At 35.8% G+C, this 26,037-nt stretch overlaps 1 protein-coding gene across 1 annotated transcript in view; it reads right to left on the bottom strand.

Moving 5' to 3' along the window:
- Positions 1–26,037, bottom strand: part of MALRD1 (MAM and LDL receptor class A domain containing 1) — a 192,771-nt gene that overhangs the window by 31,727 nt on the left and 135,007 nt on the right. The window contains exons 32-35 of the mRNA XM_072329837.1: positions 24,409–24,610; positions 11,574–11,849; positions 6,182–6,307; positions 3,990–4,056 (exon numbers count right to left, since the gene is read on the bottom strand). Coding sequence (XP_072185938.1) covers positions 3,990–4,056; positions 6,182–6,307; positions 11,574–11,849; positions 24,409–24,610 — 671 coding nt within the window. The remainder of the gene's footprint in view (positions 1–3,989; positions 4,057–6,181; positions 6,308–11,573; positions 11,850–24,408; positions 24,611–26,037) is intronic.

Genomic DNA, 26,037 nt, shown 5'->3' with positions numbered 1-26,037 from the left:
GTCAACACTGCAAAAGCCAGCAAGAGAAGTTCAAAAGTTCGTAATTTACTAGAATTTGCTGCTTTTAGGCAATCTCTTAGCCACCTAGCAACAGCACAAAGAGGGTAATTCTTGGAGGCTTAAATTCACCCTGACTCAATAAGAGGGAAAATTGCAAACCTGAAAGATAGCTTGAGGGCATTGTAAGACCAGGGAGTTCTGAGTGTTATACTGGGTAGGACACATACCAGGATGTAGCTGGCACAGAATAGATGGTATCTGTTTTTCCTATCCAATTTATGTAATAATAGATTATCAAATACAGTTCTCCACCATCTCCACCTTTCCTGCCATCCTAGGTACAGACCTAGATGCACCTCCCACAGCACTGTGGTAAACTTCAAAACTCTTTTCAACGTTTTCCAGAAGTCCCTACATCACTTACAACTTGTTTGAAACCTTGTACATTGCATTAGATATACCCAACCTGTAACTCCAGGTACCTCGTAGAGAGATCTCTGGTCAGGTGAACTGATCCTTGAAAATGAACTATAGATAGGTAGATATGCATAGGCAATCTTAGTGTATGAGAATACTGATGTTCAGACCATGTAATGTCTCCTACTTTGTATTTAAATTTAGTATGACTGAGTCCGAAAGGAAAGAAAGAATATCTGAATGCAGAGTACATTAAATATTGTTTGATTTCATATAATACAAAGTATGGAATTTATAGTTCTATGAATGGATATACTCAGGGGCGTTTTAAAGTTCAAAAAGATAGCCACATTAATGTGAAGGAGAGGGAACTGTAGCATGAGGATTTTTTCAACACTTGTGTCTCCTTGCGAGTGAGGTCTTCAGTGGTATGCAGTTTTCAACTGTTGTCTTTTTTCTGTCTTTTGAAAAAGTTTTTCAGTGAATTTATACCACGGAATTTATTCCTGTGATGAGTAAATCAACTAAAACCAAAAATATTATGATTTAGAGCTTCTTTTAAAGACAGTGTCTCTGCTAAATTATGTCTCTAATACTGTTCTGAATAAGGTTACAGTATCTTGCTGTTAAAACAACAATTGTTCTGTTCAGACTCTAAATGTAATTCTCACTTTGATATTGAGATCTTTAATCTTGAGTACTAATCTTACTTTCTAAAAGAAAACAAACTATTGCTTTTATTCTTACAGTTAGGTTAAGCTCCTCTCAACACCAACATTTTTCAAGACTGTACATGAAATTCATCAGTTCCTCTGATCTAGAAATACTCCCAAATTTCCTTGCTGATTTTCTATACAGGAGAAAAAAAAGCAAACCCTCAAGTCATCAAGTGTACCATAAAGAGAAAATGTGAAAATATCCAGGTCACAATTTGCTTTTCAGCATGAGAAGTGGACTACACTTGGACTACATCCTAACACCATGAATTCACTCAGGAAGACAGAGAAAACAGTAAGTTATATTGTTCCCTTCCAACTTTACTGATACTGCTTTAATTTTCTGTACAAATAGATCCAAACCCAAGAGTTATGCAAGAATAAGGTGCTAGAGATTTCTAGAAAGCAGACCAAAAACATTTGTTGTGGATCAAAACTTTGGGTCTGTGCATTCAGTTGTATTTATTTAATTGAAAAAAACTTCCCACTTTCTATTAAGTGCAGTCAAACTTGAACAGTTCCCTATAGACAACCTAGTTTAAAGGTTTGGAATAAAGAAGTGAATTCCTTTTTGAAATCACTGGATTCAGCAGTCACCTGATTCTGACCACTCACTGGTACTCTTCATAGGATGCTGCTCCCTACTGATACTGGCAAACTTCCCATCATATTCCATTAGCTTTGACATAGCAAAAATGCCTGGTTGTTTTGTTTTGTTTGTTTTTCTTTACTTTCATTATTTTGATTTAATGTAACTTTTCTGCATAAGAAAGGATAGTGAAAGAAAGAGTAAACAACAACAACAACAACAACACATATATATATAGGAAAAATCATTTTTTTCCCTAAAATTTAAAAGTGAAAGGCAACACTTTCACCTTTATCACACAAACAAAATAATTAATTTTCTGTATTTTATGTCACTTATATATACAAATACAAAGCTGACTGCAAATCTATGTATAATAACTCCTTGAAATTCTAGTTTCTACAACAAAGTTAGCCAAATGGTATATATTCAATGCAATTTAAAAACTATTTAATGAAGATGTATTAACTCGATTGCTTAATTACAGGGCAAGGAATGCAATTACATTTTCTGCTTAAAGATTAAAGCCTTCTTACAGTTCAGGCATTAACAAAACAATTTCTTTTCATTCACTTTTGTATAAGTGTAACTACTCTAAATTTGGTATATTGCATAGAAAGTGTTTGTATAAAAAGAAAGGAATGGCAAGCAATATAATGAGTTTACTGTACCTCTTCTTTAGTATGCTTTATATGTGAATGCGTCTCAATAATTTTGTCTAGAAGGTATGAGAGTTAAAATTATGTAGTCTGTTAAGAAACATTATTCTGTTCTCCAATCACGTACCCCAAAAGCAGAGTTTTTAGAAAACTTTCCAACATTTCATCATGCAGTATTTTTCAAGTATTCTTGAATAAAGACAATCTCTTCCTCCAACACAAGCACGTACAGCTCTTGGCACTACATATGTTTATCACTTAAATAATTGTCATTTCTATGCCTTCAGTCCAATTACCTATATATTGGATCAGGGTTTAATAACATGTTCCTTGTTTACTGCCTACTATTTTTTATTTCTGTGGACAAAGAACAACCTGTTAACTTAGTTTCTTTTCATTTGCAAGACCTAACATAAATTTAATTTTTATAATTTTCTTCTATCCCCAAAATCTTGAGTACTCCTCTAGTGCCTTGTCCTTTAAAAGCTATTTTCTTATTGATCAATAATTTAATCTTTTTAATTATATGGCTATTCTCAATCCCTATTTTTTTTTTTTTTTTTTGCCTATTTTATGTGAAACCTCCCTCACGCTTTTATCCCCCTCTCTCTCTTTCTATTTCCCAGGAAATTTTGAAAGAGCCACCTTGATGAAACTCCAAGCTTCTAGCAGAGGTCATTCTCTATTCCACACGGTAGGAGATCCTTTGGGAAATCCACATGCAGCATTTTCTGAGCACTAAGTGTAAAGTACTCATAAATGAATATCCCTGCCTGCATCATGTATGAAAGTGCCTGTATTTGCTGAGGCTGTTATTTATAACATTTCTTCATCTAGTAATGGATACGCATCTCTTGAAAGATACATGTTATTCTATAAGTGAAATTTTGTCAGCAAGCTTATTAATGTGAGCTACCCAGAGACTAAGAGACAAACCTTAATGTCAGGTTCTGACTAAGATAGATACCCTCACTTAGATACAGTCACTTCTTTAGTAATTTGGCAAACTCTTTGGCAAGACTCACTGAAGTATGTGAAGGACAAAACTGTGATAAAGAACAACACTATTTACTTTGCACTTTAAAAGTACCCTGTAATTTCCCAGTGGGAAACTAAAACTGTCAGATATCTTGAGACTCTTTCTAATTATTCTTATGTTCCACAGCAGGATTGTATTCATTTTTTTAACATAAAAATATTTACAGAAAAATGCAATAAATGTAATCCATTGCTTAGTAACTTTCTCCACTGATATGCAAATATATGCAAAAAAAAAAAAAAAAAAAAAAAAAGAAAACCAACAATATATCACAAATTCAGGCAAGACAAGAATATGTTCTTCTTGTGTGAGGCATGCAATGCCTACTGTATAGCACACATCAGTTTTCATTTCATGTGTTGTTAAATGTTGATGTGAAACATGAGACAAAGAAAATGTAAGGTATCTGGCAAACAGGCTGTGTCATATGAAGATAGATGAAAGTTGCAGAAAATTCTCTCTAATAAATAATACTCTTTTCAATGCTGCATTACTCAGCAACTATAAAAAAAAATAATGTAGACACAGAGACTTGTCTCTCAACAGTTCCTTTCCCCAGTGAAACTTACTGACATAAAGGAACATCATCTTTGATGATGCAGGTTCCTCCATTTTTGCAGTATTCTTCAGGACAAACTACAAACAAAAAAATAGAAGTTATAATTTGAATCCACCCTCTCCATACCCTCGAAATTATTATATTTGTCATTGTCCGATTTTCAGAATGGCAGATTATTCACGTTTATCAGTTTGGGTGCTTAGCACTTCTGAAAATTTTTCCTTTAGTTTTGACCATAACAGCATCAAATACAAATACACTGAAATCAATGGGTGTCTCTTGAGCTTTAAGAGAAGTAGTGCTTCAATTGAACAGGCTCCTAACTAGTTTCAGATCATGAGTTACATCTGACTCCAGAAAGGAAGCTTCTGTCAGTTACTAGATATTTTAACAAAAATATCAATATATAGAGAGCTTGAACTTGTATTTTTTCAGTATTTACACCTACTTTACTGTAGATATTATTGTTATTTTCTTGTTAGCTTAAATGTGGTGGTGACAAAAGAATAGATGCTTACTCATGCATCATCAACTTTCTAATTCATGGTGCCTAGAATTGTAACACATTGAATCACAGTCTCTTAAAATTTACTGGATATGGATTTAGCCTTCTTCATAGCTATCTGTATGGTGACATGCTTCAGAGTTGTGACCAAATCCATACTGATAACATACTGAAATTTTAAATGATGCTGAACAATGTTTACACAGCTTCAAGGCTTTCTGTTTCATCCTCTGCCCCTCCACGTGAGGACCATGGAAGCAGACAAGGAACTGGGAAGGAAAGCAATCGAGATAACCAACCTGAATTAACCAAAGAGATGTGCCATACCCTATAAGTGTTATGCTCAGTAGTAAAATAGGGGGCTGCTTTCCAGGGACTGCAGTTTCTCAGAGATTGGATGTGCATTGGTCAGCTGGTGGTTAGTAATTCCTTTTGCATTGCAAGGGGACTGGAGCTTGATGACCCTTGAGGTTCCTTCCAAAACAGCCCATTCTATGATTCTATGATTCCATGATATATTTAGCTGTCCATTTATTTATTTACTGCTGTTAAATTTTTATCAATCCATGAACTTTCTCAGTTTTGTCTGCCCTATTCTTTTCCCAGTCCTGTGTTGGGAAATGAGTGGGCAGCTGTGTGAGGTTGAACTGCCTACTGAGATTAACCAGCAACACTGGTTTTGCAAAGAGTGAAGTGTTTCAATACAGGGATATAGCAGTCATACACTGTTTTCAGCTTTTGACATCCCTTCACATGTATTTCCAATTTAAAAGATTTAATTTTACTGAAGTTAAGGTTTAATCCACCAGTGTAAGAAAAACAAAATCAGAAATGAATCTCTTGTCTTTTAAATAATAACTAGTAAAATGCAAATACTTTTTCCCATTAGATGAATGACTGTCAAGTTTATTTTTCACTTTTTGTTCTCAAATGCTATAACAATATGTAAACACAACATAGCTGTGAATATTCTTCTTTGTCTTCATATGATACTTATGCTTTAGAAAAGAAAACATATATTAGGCATAATTCTTTAATTTTTGGTGTATGCCACATAAAATCATTTGTGGACACAAAGAAATATAGTGCTATCCAATGTAGACACTTGCAGTTCTAAGAAGAGTGGAAAGACAATGACTTAAAAGATCTCTCTGAAAAAATAGTGGAGGATTTACACAGAAATAAATTATTTCTAGTTTGGGTTCTATAATTTTCTACACTTCAAGAATTTCTGAATATATTCATTTAATTGAAAATATTCTTCATTATCAAGTATGTATTTTATCTGCATTGTGAAATTGTTAATTTTTAATGTTAGCAAAGACACAGTGAACATATTACTCCCATACAAGTTTTGCTTCAGCAACTCAGAAACTCTGATCTTACTATTCAAATGGCTAAAATCAAGAGTCTCAGTAGCACATTACAGAAGAATAAAAAAAACCAAAAACAACAACAAAAAACAAGCATGATGTTTTCATACCTACATGAAAGCCCCTTGTGTACATGTTAACTAAGCATGTTATTTTCTATCTTTTCCCTCACTATTTTCCTGACACATTCATAATGCATATTCACACCCAATGTAATTTGATTAACAGAGGGAATTCAGTCTAGTTTCTGGACTGCCTCTAGTTTCATTAACAAACCACTGTATTTTAGTGTTGCAAATGACACTTTAATAGAAAACTAAGTACCTGAACAGCTGGACTCATCAAGGCTGAAATCAATGCAGTCTGCAATGCCATTACAACGCTGGGAGACTGCTATGCATTGATTTGTTGACACACATAGCAAAGAACCATTGAAACAATCTGTAATAGCTGAAAGGAAAGGTAACATGACAATTATTGTCAGCTATATTTCCTTTTATCACTGTTAAAAAACAAAGAAACAAACAAAAACACCAAAAAAACAAATATCAGAAAACTTCATTTGTACTTTAGTTTATAAACTTGGATCCACTTGACCTTTACAAGCATTCATCTTCAAAGTCATACAACTTTGCTATTAGTAGCTAAATAAGTAAACAGAGTACACAGATGTTACAGAAGCTGGATTTTCCCATGTTATATTTGTGAAGGAAACAGGCATATTTGCTTAAACCATTGTCAGAGTAAGCTGAAAAAAATCAATGAAAACCCATAATAAATGACCATACAACACATTCAACTGCCAGGAATAACCTGGAAAATAAATAAATAAATAAATAAATAAAAACTAAAAAGTTGAGATAGCATAGCTTCCTTTTATTGTGAGGAACCAAGTACTAACAGACATTTAGTGAAGAAAAAGTAGAGGAAAGCTATACAGAAATATCTGAACTTTCACACCTTTTTAAATTCTGGGCATTTAGTTATCTTTTCTAAGTTTGTCCAGAAGGTTATGAGGGAAGAATCTTAATGGAATCACATAAGCCATAAAGCCCTAGGTACAGAATTATTACTGAATCACTGATATATATGAAAGATGCAATGGTCCTACATCCTCCTATTGAATAAAGCATCATTTTATCTAACACAGTTAGATAACTCTTAGACTGCTTTCAACTATTATTATTTTAAGGATTTTGTTTAGCTAGTATGAGCTGAACTCTCTCAACTCAATATTAATGCAAATCAGAGGAAATTCTGATTCCATTGAAGTTAGATGTATTCATACTATACTGAGTTAGAAAGAATCTAGAAATATTTAAAATATCCCGGTGCCACATCTACACTTCATACTTCTTTCCTACTCCTGGGTTGGTTCAAGAGCCAGTGCACATAGCAGTGAGCATCCCAGGCAGGACAGCCTAGCTGCTAGAAGATATATCTGTTCCACTCATAGATATAATGTAAATCTCCAGCTTATGTATACCACAAAAAACATGCTACACTTAAAATGGTGCAGCTCAATTTTTTACAGCAGCAATGGGGTCAAATCCTTCCAGCTCTTTCCGATTTTTGTATTTGCGGAGAACTGTGAAATTGTTCATATAAGTAAAGGTTTGTGAGATGAAACATCCTAATTACATGCACTAACCATATATTAAATTCTGAAGAGAAATCTGGAGAAGAGTATTATTTTGCTTCAAAATTTCTGGCTAATTTTAAATGATCACAGTACTCTTCTATGACTGGAGAAGTGACGATAGAGAAGAGGGAATCTGCTGCTAGAGACAGCAAGATAAAAGCAATAACAACAACAGTCTCTTCTTACTGCACTGGACCAAATGGAAGCTCCTGCCTTTACGACTGCAAATACTTCATTTTTGCTAAGTGGAATTCATACTTTGTCACTCACTCATGGATATACATTTTTCCACTTCCTCCTGTTATGCAGAGGATCTAGATTCTGTTATGCTACAGTGTCCTTGCTCTATCTGCTCTCCATTCTCTTGACCACTCAGTCCGGTTAAATGGGCCTTAAGTATGAAAAATATCAGATTACAGCATCACTCCACTCCTGTGGTTCTTCCCATGACCCACGCTTGTAGCATAACCTACCATCTATCTCAGAATCTTGTAAGCTTGCCAGAAAATAACTGACAGTCCCATGCCCTCTGTTGCACTTTCCTAAACAAATAAAAATCTCATACTTTTGTGTGTAACAGATCTAAATCCTGGACATTCATAATTTGGGGCATGATGTTCCAATGGTAATTGTACTAGTTTTGTAACTGCTCATTTGCACACAGATATCCAGTCTGGAAAAATAATTGCTAGTTCAGATTAGAACTTCATCAGAGTTGGAAATTTGACATACAATATATTTTTAAACTTAATAAGTCTTCAAATGTTCTTCAGATCTTGTATGCCAGTCTGCACTCTTTAGAGACATTACAAACATGGATATAAAGTACTATTTAAGGTTTGTCAAATGTATTAAAACAGAGATTTAGTCCCTGAGCTTTAACTCACAGGGTTGTGGTAAGGAAGAATGCATTTTATTTTTGACATTTTATTATTATTTCCCCTAGTTCTGGACTCCCTGCTGGACACATACTTGAAGACAAGATAGAAAAATGTTAATTATTTTTTCATCCACTTATAACTGCTGTGGTTTTGATGTTTTCCTTTACCCCGAACAAGCTCACTGCACTGAGATTTTTATGTACTTACATAGGGAAACTTCATAGCAATTAATCTGACTGTTAAATACTTCTCACAGGCCTGGCATTTAATACTGCTTACTATTAACATGGTTGAAAATAAACTCAAGTTTCTCACACCAGTTACTCTTTAATTTTGTGAGAGCCCTTCAAGTTTCTTTGGGATAAAGATATTGAAGACATTATTGAAGACAGCAAAGATATTAAAGTGAAAACATCAGTTTTTCACCTATATTTCATTTTCTATGTCCAAATGAAAACTCTAGTAAGAATAAAAATATCACAGCCAACTTAAAGTTATATAATTTAATATCTACAAGGTAATTAAAATTTTCCACAGCTACCGGTGGCGCACGGTGGAAGAACTGCCACTTGCAACACTGGAGGCCCGGGTTCGAATCCCCCCTGTGGCGGAAGTGGTAGAAGTGCCGCTCTGCTACACAGAGGGCTTGAATCCTGGGGGTTGGACTTGATGATCTCTAAGGTCCCTTCCAACTCGCACGATACTCTGATACTATGATACAGCAGATATATTCTGGAGCACTACAGAGAACTGGGAAATCACTGTTCCTTGCTATTAGCACTTGGGTTGGATGCTGCTGCATCCAGTGAAAAATAATATACAAACACCATTGATGCTAATATGTTTATTTTATATCCTAACTACTATAATAAACTAATTTAAAAAATAGATTAAATGTGTGAGTTAAAGTACTATCCATCACAACAGTGAGAAGAGGGATGCCCAAGTAGAACATAAACGGAAAACATTTTCAAGAATTCAAAATCCATCAGATTAGTAGATACAATATATATTTAAAAAACAAACAAACAAACAAACAAACAAAAAAACAACAACAACAAAAAACAGTACAACTTAACTGCTGAATGAACTTTATGGGAAATTCTGCCTGCACAAATCTCTAAACCATGCAGAAAAGTATTACTGTGGTATAGATATTGGTTGTAGTAGAGAACCAACTAATGCACTTTTTGTTTGCTTTTCTTTGCCCTGGTCTTCTCTCGGGTTTTATACTTAATTTCTGCAGGATGCAGAGATAAATTTATCTTATGCATTCCTGAATTCACTTGTCAAAACATTTTTGGCCATTTATTTTTACATTTACATGAATGAAATTGAGCACATACACAATGGAAGGTTATTACTAAATGTATATTTTTAAAAATTAGGAGTAGATAAACAAAACAAAAATCCAAGACTGCTGATTAAATTATTACTCTCTGATCATAACTGCTTAGAAAAAAAAATAATTTTAGGTTTCTCAAAAATCTGCAGAAAATCTCCCAGTCTGTTATAATAGCAGACATAAGCTGAGGTTAATAGTAAAGGACTCAATGATTTTACAGGTTATGCAAACATATCAATAAACCAAACAAAAACTGTTAGATATTTCCTTTTCCACTCTCATTTTTCCCCATGGACAAACATGCACAGCATTTCACAAGTTAAAAGTAGACAACTAGAGATGAAATGCTGTGCTCTTATAATATGCAACTTTTTGTGGGAAGACTGAGTGCGTGACAGTAATCATCTTTTCACTGTTTTCCTTCCAAACCACCACTAACCACTTGCATTCTGCTTTGCCCTGCAAACAGTATCTTCATAGGAAAAAAATATGAAAAAATACGTTGCTGCATTCTCATCTCATATTGTAAAAACTTAAATGTTTGTATAATCAAAACTGAATTTTGGAGTAGCAATATGATTACAGATATGAATGAGTTCCCACCTCACCCACAATTCCTAGGTTTGTAATAGCTATGGAAAAGAAAGCTTTTTGAGAAGACCAAGACTTAATTTCCCCTAATTTCTATGCATTACTTAAAAATAAAAAGCAATGAAATGATATCTCAGTTGTTTAGAAGTACTCACTAGCTGCTGTGGTCTGGCACTGGGATGTACATGTACTGTGATACAACAGAGAGTCTTCTATTTGGGGGGGGGGGGGGGGGGGTCAAGGAGGCAGGACTAAATGAAGATTAATGAAGAGAGGTGTTTTTGATCTTGGGGAAAATAAAATGTTTTTGTGGCAAGCAAACTTTAAGGCCTCTCATAAAGTTGTATCTTTCACCAACAAAAACTCATGGACAAATAGGCTGCAAAGTACATGCCAGTTTATATAAAGCCATCTTTTTAAAGAAATTTCTGGTGTGCTGGACTACTTGTACACTTAGTAGTGTTGATGCAAATGATTAAAGAACTGTAATTTCTAGCCCACTGGAAACTGTTATATTTTTTTCTGATGAGGATGAAAAATAAAATGTTAAAAAACTCATGCAGAATAAAAAGTCATATAAAAACCTATGTAGCTAATTATGCTGGCTATTCTGTAATGAAATGTCTGGTCAGACACTGGAAAAGGCTTCATAGTGTGTTGGTTAACAATGTTTGCCAACATTTGGGCAATGCCCCCTATAATGTGCTTTGACCTCTTTGTCAGGCTGTTGGACTACATGATCTTTAAAAGTTCCTTCCAACTGAACTATTCTGTTTGGCCTCAGTTCCACTATCAAAAAAGATATATGTTGGAATGGGTAGTATGCTCACTTTTGTGTCTATATGAAACTTCAAGGTGTCTCTTTATAGGTACAGTTGAAAGCCTGCTGTCCTTGTGTTTTATTGCAGGCCCTTCTCTCTGGCTGGGGCAGAGATTGCTGCTATTACACGAACAGACTTGTTTTGAAATCCTTGAAAGAACAAGACTTCTGTGAATGTCACTGAACTGATACCCTGCAAAAGTCTCTCTTTCATACTGTAAATAAAGATGAAGAAAGGCAAATGTAACTGTCTGATCTATGGAAATAAAATAGAGCGTCTCCCCAGGTAACACATTATGGGCAGTACAAACAATGCTTTTCTTGACTTGATTAGAGAATACTGAATTCTTTGCTACTCTTCATTTTGTTGCTCTTTTTCATGTCACTGTTTTGGGAAAGAAAGCATGGCTGTAACTGGAGCAATGAAATTAACTTACGGCATCCAATTTCATCTTCATTAAGCAGGCAGTCAGGCACACCATCGCATATCAGGAGGGCTGGGATGCAGCCTTTGGAAGGACACAGAAATTCTGTTGGTTTGCAGGAGCTTGGAGACACAGTGGTAGGGGTCACTGTGGGACAATTCATTTCATCACTTCCATCCAAGCAGTCTTCAGCCCCATTACATTTTGCACTGAGAGGTAAACACTGTTGCATGTACACACACGGGAACTGGTCACTACTGCAAGTTGGAGGCTGTGGTTTAGCTGGTCCTATAAGAAAAAGTGAAGACCAGAAAAGAATATTTATTTCCTTTCAGTTACCATCTATAAAACATCTGAGAAGAACACAGGCACTACGGGGGATGCAGCTGATTTTTAATATGAAAGTTGGTTGTTGTTGTTTTAAGTAAAAGAATATAAGAGCACAGCTCTTTAATAGAGACCATATTTAAAAAACACTTTGCCACACTGTATTAACTGCTGTAAAATTCTTGTTGTTCCTTCTAAAGCTCAAATCCAGCATTTGTTTTCATCCTATTATTGTTTCTGCCATGTCCATATAGAAAAGTTGATACCAAAGTGTCAGGGAAACTAATATTTTGCTCACTCAGAGGGTGGTGATGCATGGGAATGGGTTGCCCAAGGAGGCTGTGGATGCCCCATTTCTGAAGGCATTCAAGGCCAGGCTGGATGTGGCTCTGGGCAGCCAGGTCTGGTGGTTGGTGACCCTGCACATAGCAGGGGGATTAAAACTGGATGATCATTGTGGTCCTTTTCAACCCAGGCCATCCTATGATTCTATATCAGAAAATGTTTACAAATACTTTTGACAGCCCTCAGGGTCTTCCTCTACTTGTATACTGAATGGATAAAAAACATTTTGAAGACTACATAAGTCAAGATCAACAAGAAACATATTTCACACAAAGCTATTATCTACAGTAGGGTCTGAACCCTCATAAAACAATAAAAGTTTTTTATTGATGTAGTTTATTATCACCCTGATTCTACAGCCTAGTCTGACTTATTAGATAGTTAAGTAATAATAAAAAATAGATTAAATTTTCCAGAGTACATCTAAAAAAAAAAACCCTAATAATAGTTTTATATATTGTTTATTATAACAACATATAACAATATGTTGTTTATTATAACAACAACAATACTTGACTGAAGAAGAAATATTCCCCCTCTGGCCCCCTTCCTTTTTTTTTTGGAAAGAACTGGAAAAGAACTCTGTAATCATTTACAAAATTAACTGGAGACATTCAAGCTTCCATTTATTCCTATCAAAATGACTGTAACTGAATTTTACTAACAAATACATAAGAACTACTTGTGAAAGCTGAATTTTAAGAAGCTGATTGCGCTAATGAAATGTTCTCCACACCCCCAGTGCCCCCCAGGGGACCAAAGTTATGGAGTCTTGCAATTATGTTTTGTTGTGCAGAGAAAAGAAAAATCTCTGTAATTTCACTGTAAGCATTTAATCTTTTTCTAGGTCCATTTATATCAGAAAATAATGAATATTGTGATTGTTGCAGACAGGGAAGGATCAACTAGTGTCACCACATCAAAAAAAGATGGTAGTTTTCTTGTTGGCGGCCTGAAGCAGAGCAGATGCAGTGCAAGAGTTCACAGTGGGTTTTAGATTGCCTTTGGAGAAGGTGCAAGCATTACGCCCTAACATCAGAAGGCAAATGTTAAATCTTCATGAAGGCATGACACACTGTAAGGGAATACATGGATTTTTGCATGGCACAGGGCATCAGAGTCAGATTGTGGCTGTTTTTAAAATACCTTCATGATAAATATCAATAGCATTTGGACCAAAGATGAACTGCTAGTACATTCAGACAAAATGAATACATAATTTAGTTTATGATCTGGTCACTTGCAAAACAGTTACAAGGAAGAAGAGCTCAACCTTTTTCTAACCTTGATCCTGGCTAGCTTAGCAATCTTTGATCTTCATGTTGATTGACTTCATGGCAGATAATCTGAAGCATAAGCCTCATAAAAACAATATTCCTGACATAATTTATACTGTTTGTGATGTTTAATTTTTTCATGCTCTCAGAAAAAAACGTATTCCATACACTGGTAATAATCTCCACAAAAAACAATAATGGATTTTGATACAATTAAAATAATAACCTACTATATATATATTTTTATAATAAATTATATAATTTATATATATTATATAATATATATATATATTTTTTGCTTGTTTGCATTCTTAATTAAATCACAAATCATCTGAAGACATATACTTTTAAAAGGGATTAAAAGGACTGCATTTGCATGATATGCTGCTGTAAATGTGTTGTTCTTAAAAAAGGACTTTCACTTATTCTACCTCAAAATTTGTATACAAGACCATGATTCTGCATGATATCAGGGGAATGTAAGGGAAGTCATTGGGAGAAGGTATTTATTTCTGTATTGACTAAACCTCGTAGTATTAAAAAATAGAGTCAATCTTTATTGAAAATAAATCCTTCTACAATTTTATTTTGCTCTTAAAAAATCAAATTAGATAAAATTATTTTTCTTCTGTTATTTCTACTTCTTTTCCTCATAATACCTACAAGGTACTTAAGCTGTGAAAATGACTTATCTTGCAATCAGTTCCACTAAGCAATGCACTTCTGTAGTTGTATAGTATGGTTCTGATTTGTCTATCTTCTCACACAGTGGAAATTAACCCCACACAATTTCTTAGGAAATTGCAATAAAAATTGCATCTACACTGTTAATACATTTGCATTTCCTATGGTCATTTGTCGCAGGAAAAATAGCATTTGTAGTACATTTGTGAAGATTTTTACCTAACTTTCTTTCCCCTCACCCCCTCTACCTAATGTATTAATGATACATGTGCTAGTAAATAGTTGCCTGATTTTGTTCTGCAATAAAATTTGAAATCTGTTCTTAAATTCAGTACTATTTAAATGTATTGCTATGAGTTTTGCATGTTAAATTGTCTTGCTTTCATACCACTGATCATGTTAGCCTTATGGTTCTGATCTCAGAAAATGCTTATGCATGCACATGATCCTATATTAAATTCAGTAGTTAAGCAAATGCTTGAGTGCTTTAATAAATCAGGGATTATTTTTTTTTTCTATAATAATTTCCAATTGTTGTTAGAGAATAATGCATAGAAACAAGTTCTTAATGACTTGCATACACATTTTAGAGTGTATGGAATTCACCAAGAGCAGTGAAGCTGTCTCCAATTTACAGCAGAGGTTAAGTCAAGGGGAAGGTTAACCAGAGGTTTTATTAACTCTGTTTTATGTTTCCAGTAAATTAATAAAAATCCAAAGCAATACCCTGAGAAGAAAAATCATTTTAGATCAGGACCATAAATAAGATGAAAACGCGTCAAAGGCCTTAAGAATACCATCTTCTTAATAATTCACATTAAGTATTTAAGTTCATATCTGCTTGGTTACAGGTGCAATACTGGACAACATTTCTTAAATTATTATGTTTTCCATTATCTGCAAAATCTACTCCACAGTTCAATCTAGTTTCTTTACATCAAGTAGAATATAATTTTTCTTCTTAATTATAAATTAACTGTGCCTGCTTAAAAAAAGTTTGGATATTTATTAAACATTAATTTGTATATATCTAAGTGTTAAAACTGACTAATCGGAATATACAAATCTAGAAAATCATTAATAACATCAAACTGAAAAGAAATCACAAGCAACACCTCATTAATGCAAAACTAATTAGTTACATTTAAAGCTTCTATGTAATTATTTATATTAGGCTCATCACTGCGGTATGTGCTGCTGGCATATTTCATTCTTAACAGTGGCAGTATTTATTTTGTTTCCTTGCCTCTAGGGAGAACTGAACTAAAATGTTAAAATGTTGACACTGCAATGTGGTTTATGGGGAAAAATGAGCTGGTGGTAATGTAATAAATATCCTCAATGGTCCTGAGTTGCACAGGGGTTTACTCACCTGTCTCAGCATTAAAATCTAATGTTAAAATATGTACATGTTTAAAGTGTATATCCACTCTACAGATATATATGATGATGTTTGTGTAAACAATAGAATCTAAAATGTGTTTTATTTCAGTGCAAATTGGTTATCCTTCTAGTGCTTATCAGCAATTTCAGTCACTTAAAATCATTAAATTCAACAATTGCCTAACCCTAGTATGCCAGAAGAACATTTTCTTCATCTTTCTCCAAGTGTGGAAAAGATGTTTCCATCTCAGCACTCATCTTCTTAGTGTTGAGTGGCTCTAATTTTAGACGACATTTGGCAGTGGAAGAGATATTGTACAGGTTACTTTTTGAAAAAAAGCAGTATCTATTTGAAGCTGTTTAAGGATTTGGAAATAAATCTACTGACAATGACATGTTCTAAGGAACACAGGATAGAAGCTTAGCTTTTTGTATCCAGGTGGCGCAATCACTTAAAATCAGGAGTAGAGATCCTCAGGAATACATTCAGTATTAACAAAAAAATCAAAAACAATGTCAGAGAAAATAAACTATGCTCTGGATTTAGATCTATAGAAAAACAGCAACAAATTGTTGGTTTACTAATATAGCTGAAGGAATCACAATTGTTAAGTAACAATCTAAGGACATGCCTTATTTATTTTACTTTGAAGTCACCATTTCATTTTACACTTATTTTTACCTTGCATATTTCAAATAAAGTCTTTTGAAAGTGTGTATAATGTCCGCATGCATGTCTTAAAAGGATACCTTAATTATATCCCCAAAAATGAGTTTTTTATTAAGTCTTTAAACCCTTTGTCAAAACCACTCATGCAGCTCTGCTAGGCTAGGTGTAATCTAAGGTCAAAGAGCTGCCACCCTACCAGCATCCTTGCACTTTGAAGAGAAAATGGGTAGCTGCCTGCGATGGTTTCTTACTGATGGCTAACTCAAAACCAACACAGCATTCTCTCACTCCCCTTCCTCAAAGGGAAGGGGAACTGAGGGAGAAAATGCAACATAAAAGGGCTCACAGGTTGAGATAAGGACAGGAAGATCACTCACCGATTGCTGTCATGGGCAAAACAGATTCAGGGAGACTAATGCAATTTATTGTCTGCTATCAACAGAACACAGCACTGAAAAACTATAAGCAAACTTCCTCTCATCTACTGTCCTCTACCTCCTCACCAGAAGTGGCAGAAGGAAATGTGAAATGGGATTGCAGTAGTCCATAATGCTTTGTCTCTGCTACTCTGTCATGATCTCTCTGCCCCTGCTCCATGTGGGGGATGTCCTATGTAATGCTGTCTTTCCTGTACCCATCCTGCATGGGCTTTCCATAGGCTGCAGCTCTTCAGGCACTACCCCAGCACTGCCCCAGAGGTAGAAGCCCTCCTGTCCCACTGTGGGCTGCTCCCCACAGGCTGCAGCTCCAGTCTGAGGCTGCTCCTACAGAGGCTGTCTGTGAACCATACCTCCTTCAGCCACATCCACTGCTGCTCTTTGGGCTCCTCCATGGCTCCACTTGGAGAACTGCTCGTGGTGCCCAAGGGCTGCAGGGGGACAGCCTGCCCCTTTCATGAGCCTCTCCCAGGCTGTAGGGAACTTCTGCCCTGCACCTGGAGCAACTCCTGCCCTCCTTCTGCAATGACCTTGGGATGCACTCAGTTTCTCAATCCTCTCTCCCTTTTGTGCAGCAGTTTTTCCCTTTCTTAAATCTGCACTCCTAGAGGTACAACCAGCATTGCTCTTGGCTCAGCCCTGGCAGCAGTGAGACCCCATTGTAGTCTGGCTCTTACCTGACACAGGGCAGCTTTTGGGCTCTGCTCACAGAAGCAACCCCTGCATTTCCCCTCTGATGAAATCTTGCCATGCAAGGCCAGTACACCAAGATGGATTCAAAAAGTAAAAATATGATATCAAATTTTGTACATACTGCTTCATGAAGTGCAGTAACTACAGCTGCATATTCCTGTCTTTCATTGTTGTTAGATAAAATAGATGATTTTAGAGATGTTTTCATTTCAGTGTGTTAATCATCAAAACATCTGTTATACTACATAAAATTCAGGAACTGATGATTTAGAAATAAGAAGCCTATACTGTATGAAAAGTCTTCAATGAGTGAAGTGCTCATAGTCTGCAACAGTTATATATTTATGGAATGTGGATTTATTAAAAACTATGAAATGTTTTATGAACACTTCTTCTACGCAGATGAAGATTTTCTGTGTGCAGATGCTCTTTTTGTCATCCACGGCATGTGACTGGGCACACAGCATTGACCCTGCTTCCTGACTGTGTTCCAGGCTTTACCACCACATGGCACATGAATATAGCCACTGGAAATAGTGTGGCCTCTATTACCCAAAGGATAATATAATGTAAACATTTGTACTTCACACTCATTAGTACAGTCAGAGACAAACAAGAATGCATATCTTTCATGAAACAAGATCTCTATGCTATGCATTTATTTTATGCCTGCCTCATTCAGATACCGAGATCTCTGGTCCAGAGTAGGTGCCAGTAAATATTTATGTACCATCTATGACATAGAATTCTAATTAAGACTAGTAGCCATTGGCATTAAACTCAACACCAGAAAGCATGAAATAATGTTACCACATGCTATTACACAGCATTAGTTCCGTTGTATCAGAGCTTGCTTTAAAGTCCATTTAGGTAAATGGAGAGACTTATTGATTTTAATGGGCCTGCATCAGACCCTTGAGAACTAACAACCTTTCTGATACATTTGCATAAGTAATTTACCTACTAAATCTAGGAAAATCTGGGGACCTATTAACCGTAGCTAAAAGAGTAAAAAATAAACTCCTCCAACAGTTTCCATTAGATGAGAGTATAAATTAATTGCAGGTCCAATCCAGTGCATTAATGAAGTTGAAATCAGTGGCAATCTTCACTTTCACTTCAGCACACACTGCATCAGAGCACCAAATCAGTCCACTCAGTGTCTACAGGGAAATAACCTTGTTTAAAAAAATTCACCATACTGAGCTTGTTCCAATACTACTATAGGCTATCTGTGAGTGTTTATCTGTGTCAGTAAAGCTTCTGCTAGAAAATAAAATGTTAATGTCAAAGCTTGCAAAAAGACAGAAGGAAAAGGTGAAGGGAGAGGAAAGGGATTGAGTCTAGGTAGTTCATTCTCTCTCCCTTTTGAGAACACAGAATAGGGCAGGGTGCTGGAAAGGATTCTAGTAACTCTGTTACAAAGCCAAAATTAACAAAATCAGAACTTATCTCAGTGATATCACAGTTTTATATTTTTGGGCAGAACCTCTTACCATAATGCAATAATTTATTTATTGAGAGCAATGAAAAACTGGAGAAACTGTGAAGCTTTAATTACCAACAAAGTGGTATGACACAGATTTAGTGCAGAGAAAAGAGAAACTGCTCAGAATCAGGACAGATGGGCTGATAACACAATGCTATGCAAACTCTTTTATTTCTCAGCTTAACTTATAATGAAAGGTAGTTTGTATAGGTCCAAATTTAGCATAACCTGAGAGGAGCATCCTGGTAAGCTCTGCATAACTTGATAAATCTCAGCTTGTTATTAAATCTTGTTGAAGAGAAAGCTAATTCTTACCTAATAAAGAATGAATAATAATAATAATATTTTTTTTTCCAAAATTATTTCTCTATTCCACTAAGAAAATATATTGATTTTTATGAACAAAGGTAGCAAGGTAAAGCATCATCTCTGTGATTTGAGCCTTTGTTGTTGCTGTTATTTGTAGTAAACAGATGGGTTTTGGAAGCTCATATTAATGAGACAATTCTAATACACCATTAACAAATCCAAAGACTTTAATTTCCCAAAAGGCATCTGGTTTGAATCAGATTTCAATATTCTGTGCAGAGAGACACTGAAAGGCAGAGAGAAATGAAAAGTTTTAGGCCAATATGTTATATTTATTTATGCACAATATAACTGCATTCAAGATTTGACACTAATTATGCTAGTTTATTCACTCTGTCTCATACTAAAAATCCCTTTTTCCATTCCTGTGAAATCAGCAAAACCAGTTGCTTCACCAGCAGATGAGTGCACAGGGAGATACTGAATCAGGCTGAAGAATCTCCCTGAGGTTTTATACTCTGGGTCATAATTTTTTCTTTGTAAATGCAGAAATGTCCTATCTCTACCAAGCAAAGAGGATCTAAACCACATTCTGATTTGTTTCAGGGAGTGACTAACTAGAGAAGCTATGCACAAATACCTCCAAGACCTCTATTACTTCCTTGCTTCCTTGCTTCCCTGCCTTTGTTTATAGAGGCAAACTTTCCCTGAATCATATCTTGCCCTTGAAGAAGGAGATTCCCTGAGCTTTCAACCAGCTTAACTATAAGCACGAACAGACAAGCTAACAACAATTCTCCTGGCTCTGCAACTTAGAGAATTCAGAGTTAAGTGTCCTCTACAGAGCTTTTCTCCATGATCTGATTCTGTACTCTGTGCAGCTCAAGCACTTAAGCATTCCAGTACCTCTCATGTTCAGACCTGGGGATGTTCAATTTCAGAGACAGATCATCAAATCCCTCTAAGCCTTTGTCAGACACTATCACGTCACACACACTCACACATGTAGAACCTTCAGCAAAACTTCTGGGCTGTTAGATAAAGGTATGAATTATGCCCTTCTTACAATACCCAGTGAAATGAAATCAACACAAAGTGCCACAGTGCTTTGCTAAGTTAAATGAAGAAGTCTTAAGAACAATCCGCATTCTGCTGTGCTTCAATTATGAACATTCATCTGAGATAGTTTCTGTTAAAAAGATGTCTGTGGTAAAGCCCATTTCCTTTCAGCGTGAAACAAGAAAACGCTCTGTAGTTCCTGCCTTTTGGGATCCTCTCCTCTTTACTCATTTGGGTAAACACGGATATTAGGCAGTGCCTAATTCTGCTTTTCTTTTTTTTAAATACTACTTTTATAGGATCCAAGGCCTACACAAGAAAACACTGAACAGCTATTCTGCTTGTGAAGATAAACTTAGATTAATGCAAGCATCAGAATAGACTTTGTTTGTAGTAAAAAATGTGCTGGTATAAAAATAGGAAATTTAATTTTAAAGGGGGAAAAAAAAAAAAAGCTGTGAATCACTTTACTGAAACAACATATGGTTTGGGAAGACCGTGTCAGAAATGGCTGGCAGTGGGGAAGGCATCACAGGAATGAGTGCTTGCTGCTCTCCCAGTTATCTGTAAGTGGGCACTGCTGGAGGCACGTTATACTACATGGACCTTTTTCATGCCATAGCTAAACTGAAATTCTAAGTATATATGTTCTAAATTTTGTGATTTTTGTCACTTCCTTTATCATGGAACTTCTATGCAATATTAGCTCCTCTGGAAAGTAGGAAATATCATCTGCAGGAGTAGATCATCTGTAGGGAAACAACACGGAGTTTTGTGAAACTCTGCCATGATCAGATGACACAGAGGCAATGTCCCCTATCTGTGTTTACTTCAAGCAGTACAATTTAGAAATAAAAGTTCACAGAGAGATGTTAAGGAGGGGCTAGCAGGTTTAGTGGAGAACTTCATCACGTGACAGGCTGCAGCAACAATGACGGCTGTGAGGCATACCTTCTACCAGTACACAATCTCCATAAGCACAAATAAATTTTGCTTGGTTTGCTTTGCTCTCTGGAATAGAGTATTGATGGGAAATACAAAACCTTCACACACTATATCTGCAGAAAAGAGTGGTCCTTGAAACATGGTAAGACTACCTCTCATTTAGCAGTTACTTCTGAACCAAGTTAGATTCTGTGCCACTGGCAGCTGCCACTTCAGATTTCTCCATGCGTGAGCATCAACTAGAAGTTACTTCTGTAGTAAGCCAGGGACTAGTTTGATCACCCTTTGTTCAAATGTTCAGAAATATTCATGGATGTGAAGAAACTCTCCTGTCTAATGAGGGTTGACTACTTAAAAACAAATCAAAATCTCAGCTGAATTAAAGCTGCTGGTAATGCTTTATTGCTTAGAGCTCCCAAAAAGATAAACTGTGATCGCTTCTGTTTAGAACATGTTGCCTCAGGAAACCCAAAGTAATTAAAGAACAGCTGAAAAATAATAATGCAGCAAGAGGGAAAAATATGCAGGAGAAAAGTTATCTCCTGAAAGAAAGAACATTACAGAAAACCTGTACTGCAGGTATACGTGCTTTTCTTTGAGCTAAGTCTTTGAATAAACATGAGGAGCAAAAATCAAAGCAGGTCTGGTAGCGTAGCAAGTAAACTTTCCCACCTATGCTGTTAAAGCAAAATATTCTTGATCAAATATCTTCAAGAATGGTATACTGATCTTTGTCTTTACACGGCAGTCATTTCTTACTATTTGCAGGTAATATTTTCAAATTTCACTGCCTCAATTTTTAAGTTATCAGTGAAAAATAGCATTTTGTCCAGAGCAGCTACACTTTGTTAGGCACTCAATTAAAATGTCAGAGTTCAGTTCTTCTTCTTAAATAACTAGGGTTTATTTAATTATGCAGTTTTTCTGAAGTTCTTTTGCTTCTTTACATGCACAGACTGGGTGTACCCAGCCTAGGGTACAGACTAGGATAGGACTTTTCATAAAAGAATACAAAACTGCTAGAGAAACAACAAGTCAGAACACATGTAAGTGATAATATCTAGATATTATTTCTGATCTGTGGAGAAGATGGTACATCAAGTCACAAACTCATCAGGAGATTATCCTTGATTATCTTTGAAATGGGGGAGAAATAAACAGCTGGGGCAACAGAAAAAGCGACTCTAACACTAGAGGAGGTTGGACAAATAGAGAGTAGGAGGAACTGGCAGAATTGTCAAGATGCATATACAGCTGTGGACTGGCTCCTGGAGGTAGAGGATGTGTGAGGAATGTGGAATTAGGATGTCTGAAAGTGCATGACTGTGAGTGAGGAGCTGAAGTTGGATTAATAGAATTTGGAATTGTGGATGCATTAGGATAATGTACAAGATATGTAATGTAAGCTATGGGTTATGTACGGAGGTATAGAGAAAATGCTGTAAGGAGAGAAGGTTCTGTACTGAAATGAGTGGAAGATGATTTTCAGCATAGTATGGAAAAGAGATGTAATGTGACAAGAACTAAAAACCATGACACAATCATCCTTCAAACAATGTTTTGTAAATGATATTTTCCTAGTTATCATTACATGCTTATTCCTTTATCTGAATCATAGAATCGCTAAGGCTGGAAAAGATCTATAAGATCATCCAGTCCAACTATCATTAATAGTTCTCACTAAATCATATCCCTCAAACGAAACATCTAAATGTTCTTTGAACACCTCCAGTGTTGATGACTCCATCAGCTTCCTGGGCAGCCCATTCCAGCACCTGACCACTCTTTCAGAAAAGTATTATTTCCTAATGTCCAGACTGACTCTCCCCTGGCACAACTTGAGACCACTGCTTCTAGTCCTGTCAAGAGTGACACGAGAGAAGAGGCTGAATCCCAGCTCCATACAACCTCCCTTCAGGTAGTTATAGAAAACAATAAGGTCTCCTCTTCTCCAGACTGAACAATCCCAGCACACTAAGCCACACTCATAAGGCAAGCACTCCAGACCCCTCACCAGCTTTGCTGCCCTTCTTTTAACACGCTCCAGGGCCTCAATGTCTTGCTTGCAGTGAGGGGCCCAAAACTGAACACAATACTCAAGTTGCAGCTTCACCAGAGCTGAGTACAGAGATACAATTACTTCCCTGCTCCTCCTAGCAACACCATTTCTGATAGAAGCTAGGATGCCCTTGGCTTTCTTGTCTACCAGAGCACACCACTGGCTGATGTTCAGCCGAGCACTGACCAATACCCCCAGGTCTGTATCCTCTACATAGTCTTCCAGCCACTTCTCTCCAATCCTGAAATGTTGCCTGGGGTTGGATACATACTTTTTCATAATAAATTATTAAAGTTACATAAAAAATATAAAATGAATTTATATACATTATTGGAATAGAAACCAAAGACTTGTTACTCAATATATATCATATACTCCAAATATATCATTGCAGAATTTCTATTATGCTATATTACACATGAAAATGACTAAATATATCATAAAGTATAATTTGAAAAGGTTATTAACATGACGAGGGTAGAGCAAGAACTTGTTTATGTATGTGGTTTGCAGTTCATTATAGTACATTTCAAAACAGTATTTTCCTTAGCCTACTGATTGGAAAATCATTTTATTTTTTTTTCCAGATTGAGATCAAGTAAATGCCACCCACTTGAATATATATTTTACTTCAAGTTTTAATCTCTGTGGGCTTAGTTCTCCAAGGAGCTGCTTAATCACCAAATTAACAAAGCAGTGCATTGAATAGATTCACAACTACTTCATACACAGTCTGAATAATAATAGCCATATAGGTTTCTATCTATTCAAGAACATTTTTATCACATCTGCATTGGAATTTGTCTAGCCATAATCTCTTGTAGTTGCTCCTTATGAATAAAGATCTACAGAGAAATCTTAGATTGTGGAATGGTTTATATTCTTATCACAATCTCTATTTGCACATAAATTTTAATACTTTTTCCTGATAATTTACTGTATGTAGTATTTAATTTGCTAAGGAAATCACTGACTTTCTTAAAGAACACATATGGCTTTATAAGGCATTAAAATTTAATTCATGTTCTTTACAGAGTTCCATTCAGTTAGTTTGTGTAGCAGAAGCCAGATCATACGTATTTGAGATGTTCAACAAAATGTGCAATAACACAGTTTTCCTCCTCACTCTGAAAATAAAACAGTATTGTAAATATTTCTCTTATAACATACCTCCATCCATACATTCTGGAGTGAAAGAAATATCATCAAGGGCAAATTCTGTGGGCTTACTCTGCCCCACTTCAACTTCAAAAGCAACTCTGAAAGGAGCATTACTGGAGAGGACCACATTTGCATACATCCATTTGTTTTCTTCATTTTTGCTAGAAGACCACATAAGAATATCCATTCCATGTTCTTCAATGGAGTATACCTGTTGACCAAGAAGTTCAAGAGATGTAATTGACTCAGTGCTGAAGAAGAGACAGAGGAACAGGTCTAGCCAAAGTAATATAGCCTTCTTGGTGAGGTACAAAAGTTATTAAATACTTTTGTTCTGTCTAACCCAGCTGCAAATAAAAAGCTACTCTGAAAAAAATAAATAAATAAATAAATAAAAGAATTGCTAAAATAATCTCTAATTGGAAAACCTACAGACTGTTTCATCATATAGAAGCTGAAGAGGAAAGACCTAACCCAAATTTCATCTAGACACTGAAGAAAAGATTAAGGCTCATGAGCTATCCTTTCTTTTCTAAAATGTAAACTTAAAGTTATGAGACTAGGTGAAGATTTTGGAGACATAGATGATGGGCTCAGTGTTCAGCTTTAAGGCCTCTAGTTTGATACAACTAATTTATACTGTGTTTCATTGTAAATTAAACCAATAATATTAACAACAACAAAAATAAAATAAAGAAAAACAGGGGAAGAAATGGGAATGAGAACAAATGAATTCACAGGTAAACACCTGGTGAATTAATTTCATGCATAGGATTCAGTAAATTATGCAGGTAGCTGCATTTCTCACTCAGGGGTTCAAAATCCTCATACAATTTAAACCAGGATCAGAAATAATGAAAAAAAAAAAAAGCTAGAGTAATGAAAGTCAGCATATTCCAACCATTCCAGCATTCCAGCTGGAATCCTGAAATCTGCTATAAATGGCCAGTCGGCCTGGAGGGCAGCAAGTTAAACCAGGTCTAGAAAATTCTTTTTGATGACATCTGCTTCTGCCTGCATGGATGCAAGATTAATTTCCTTTCTTCTAGATATGAACATGAGATATATGTTAGATATGCCATATAGTCAGGGCATGCAAATAGATAATTATTATGGATTAGTTAATATGCCATGTAAATTTTCATGTTTGTGTCTCCCATTAGATTTCGCTTGAACTTAAGCCTGTTACATTGTTTGCCATAATACAAACATGTGGAAACTGATAGATTTTAGAATAAACCTCTGAACTGGTACACAGGAAATCTCAGGTGAGCTCCCACTCATGTGGCTATCTCATACCTTCATGCTGACTCTTCAAGATAGAAAATTATCTTCCTGATCTTCCCTGACTCTAGCAGTTGCTATACTGGAAGGTACTATGTTCCATCTGGAGGGTTAATTAATTGGAGAATAACCAAGAAGTCAAAGTAGCTCTGAAGAGTGTGTTTTCCCAATGTTCCCACCATGCTCTCTTAAATCACCAGCCTGGGAAGAAGGAGGATCTTGGGAAAGACAACATATACTAGGCAACAGAGATACATCAGCTGAAAAACTGTACCACTGACTCCAGTGAATAAAGATACTAAGTTTTCTGCTCCGTATCCTTAGGATCATGTCTGCCAACTCTTCTTGTTCCTT

This window comes from Excalfactoria chinensis, chromosome 2, assembly GCF_039878825.1.
Source record: "Excalfactoria chinensis isolate bCotChi1 chromosome 2, bCotChi1.hap2, whole genome shotgun sequence".
Classification (NCBI taxonomy): Eukaryota; Metazoa; Chordata; class Aves; order Galliformes; family Phasianidae; genus Excalfactoria; species Excalfactoria chinensis.
The sequence above is the reverse complement of the archived record's forward strand: the minus strand, read 5'-3'. Positions and strand labels throughout refer to the sequence as shown.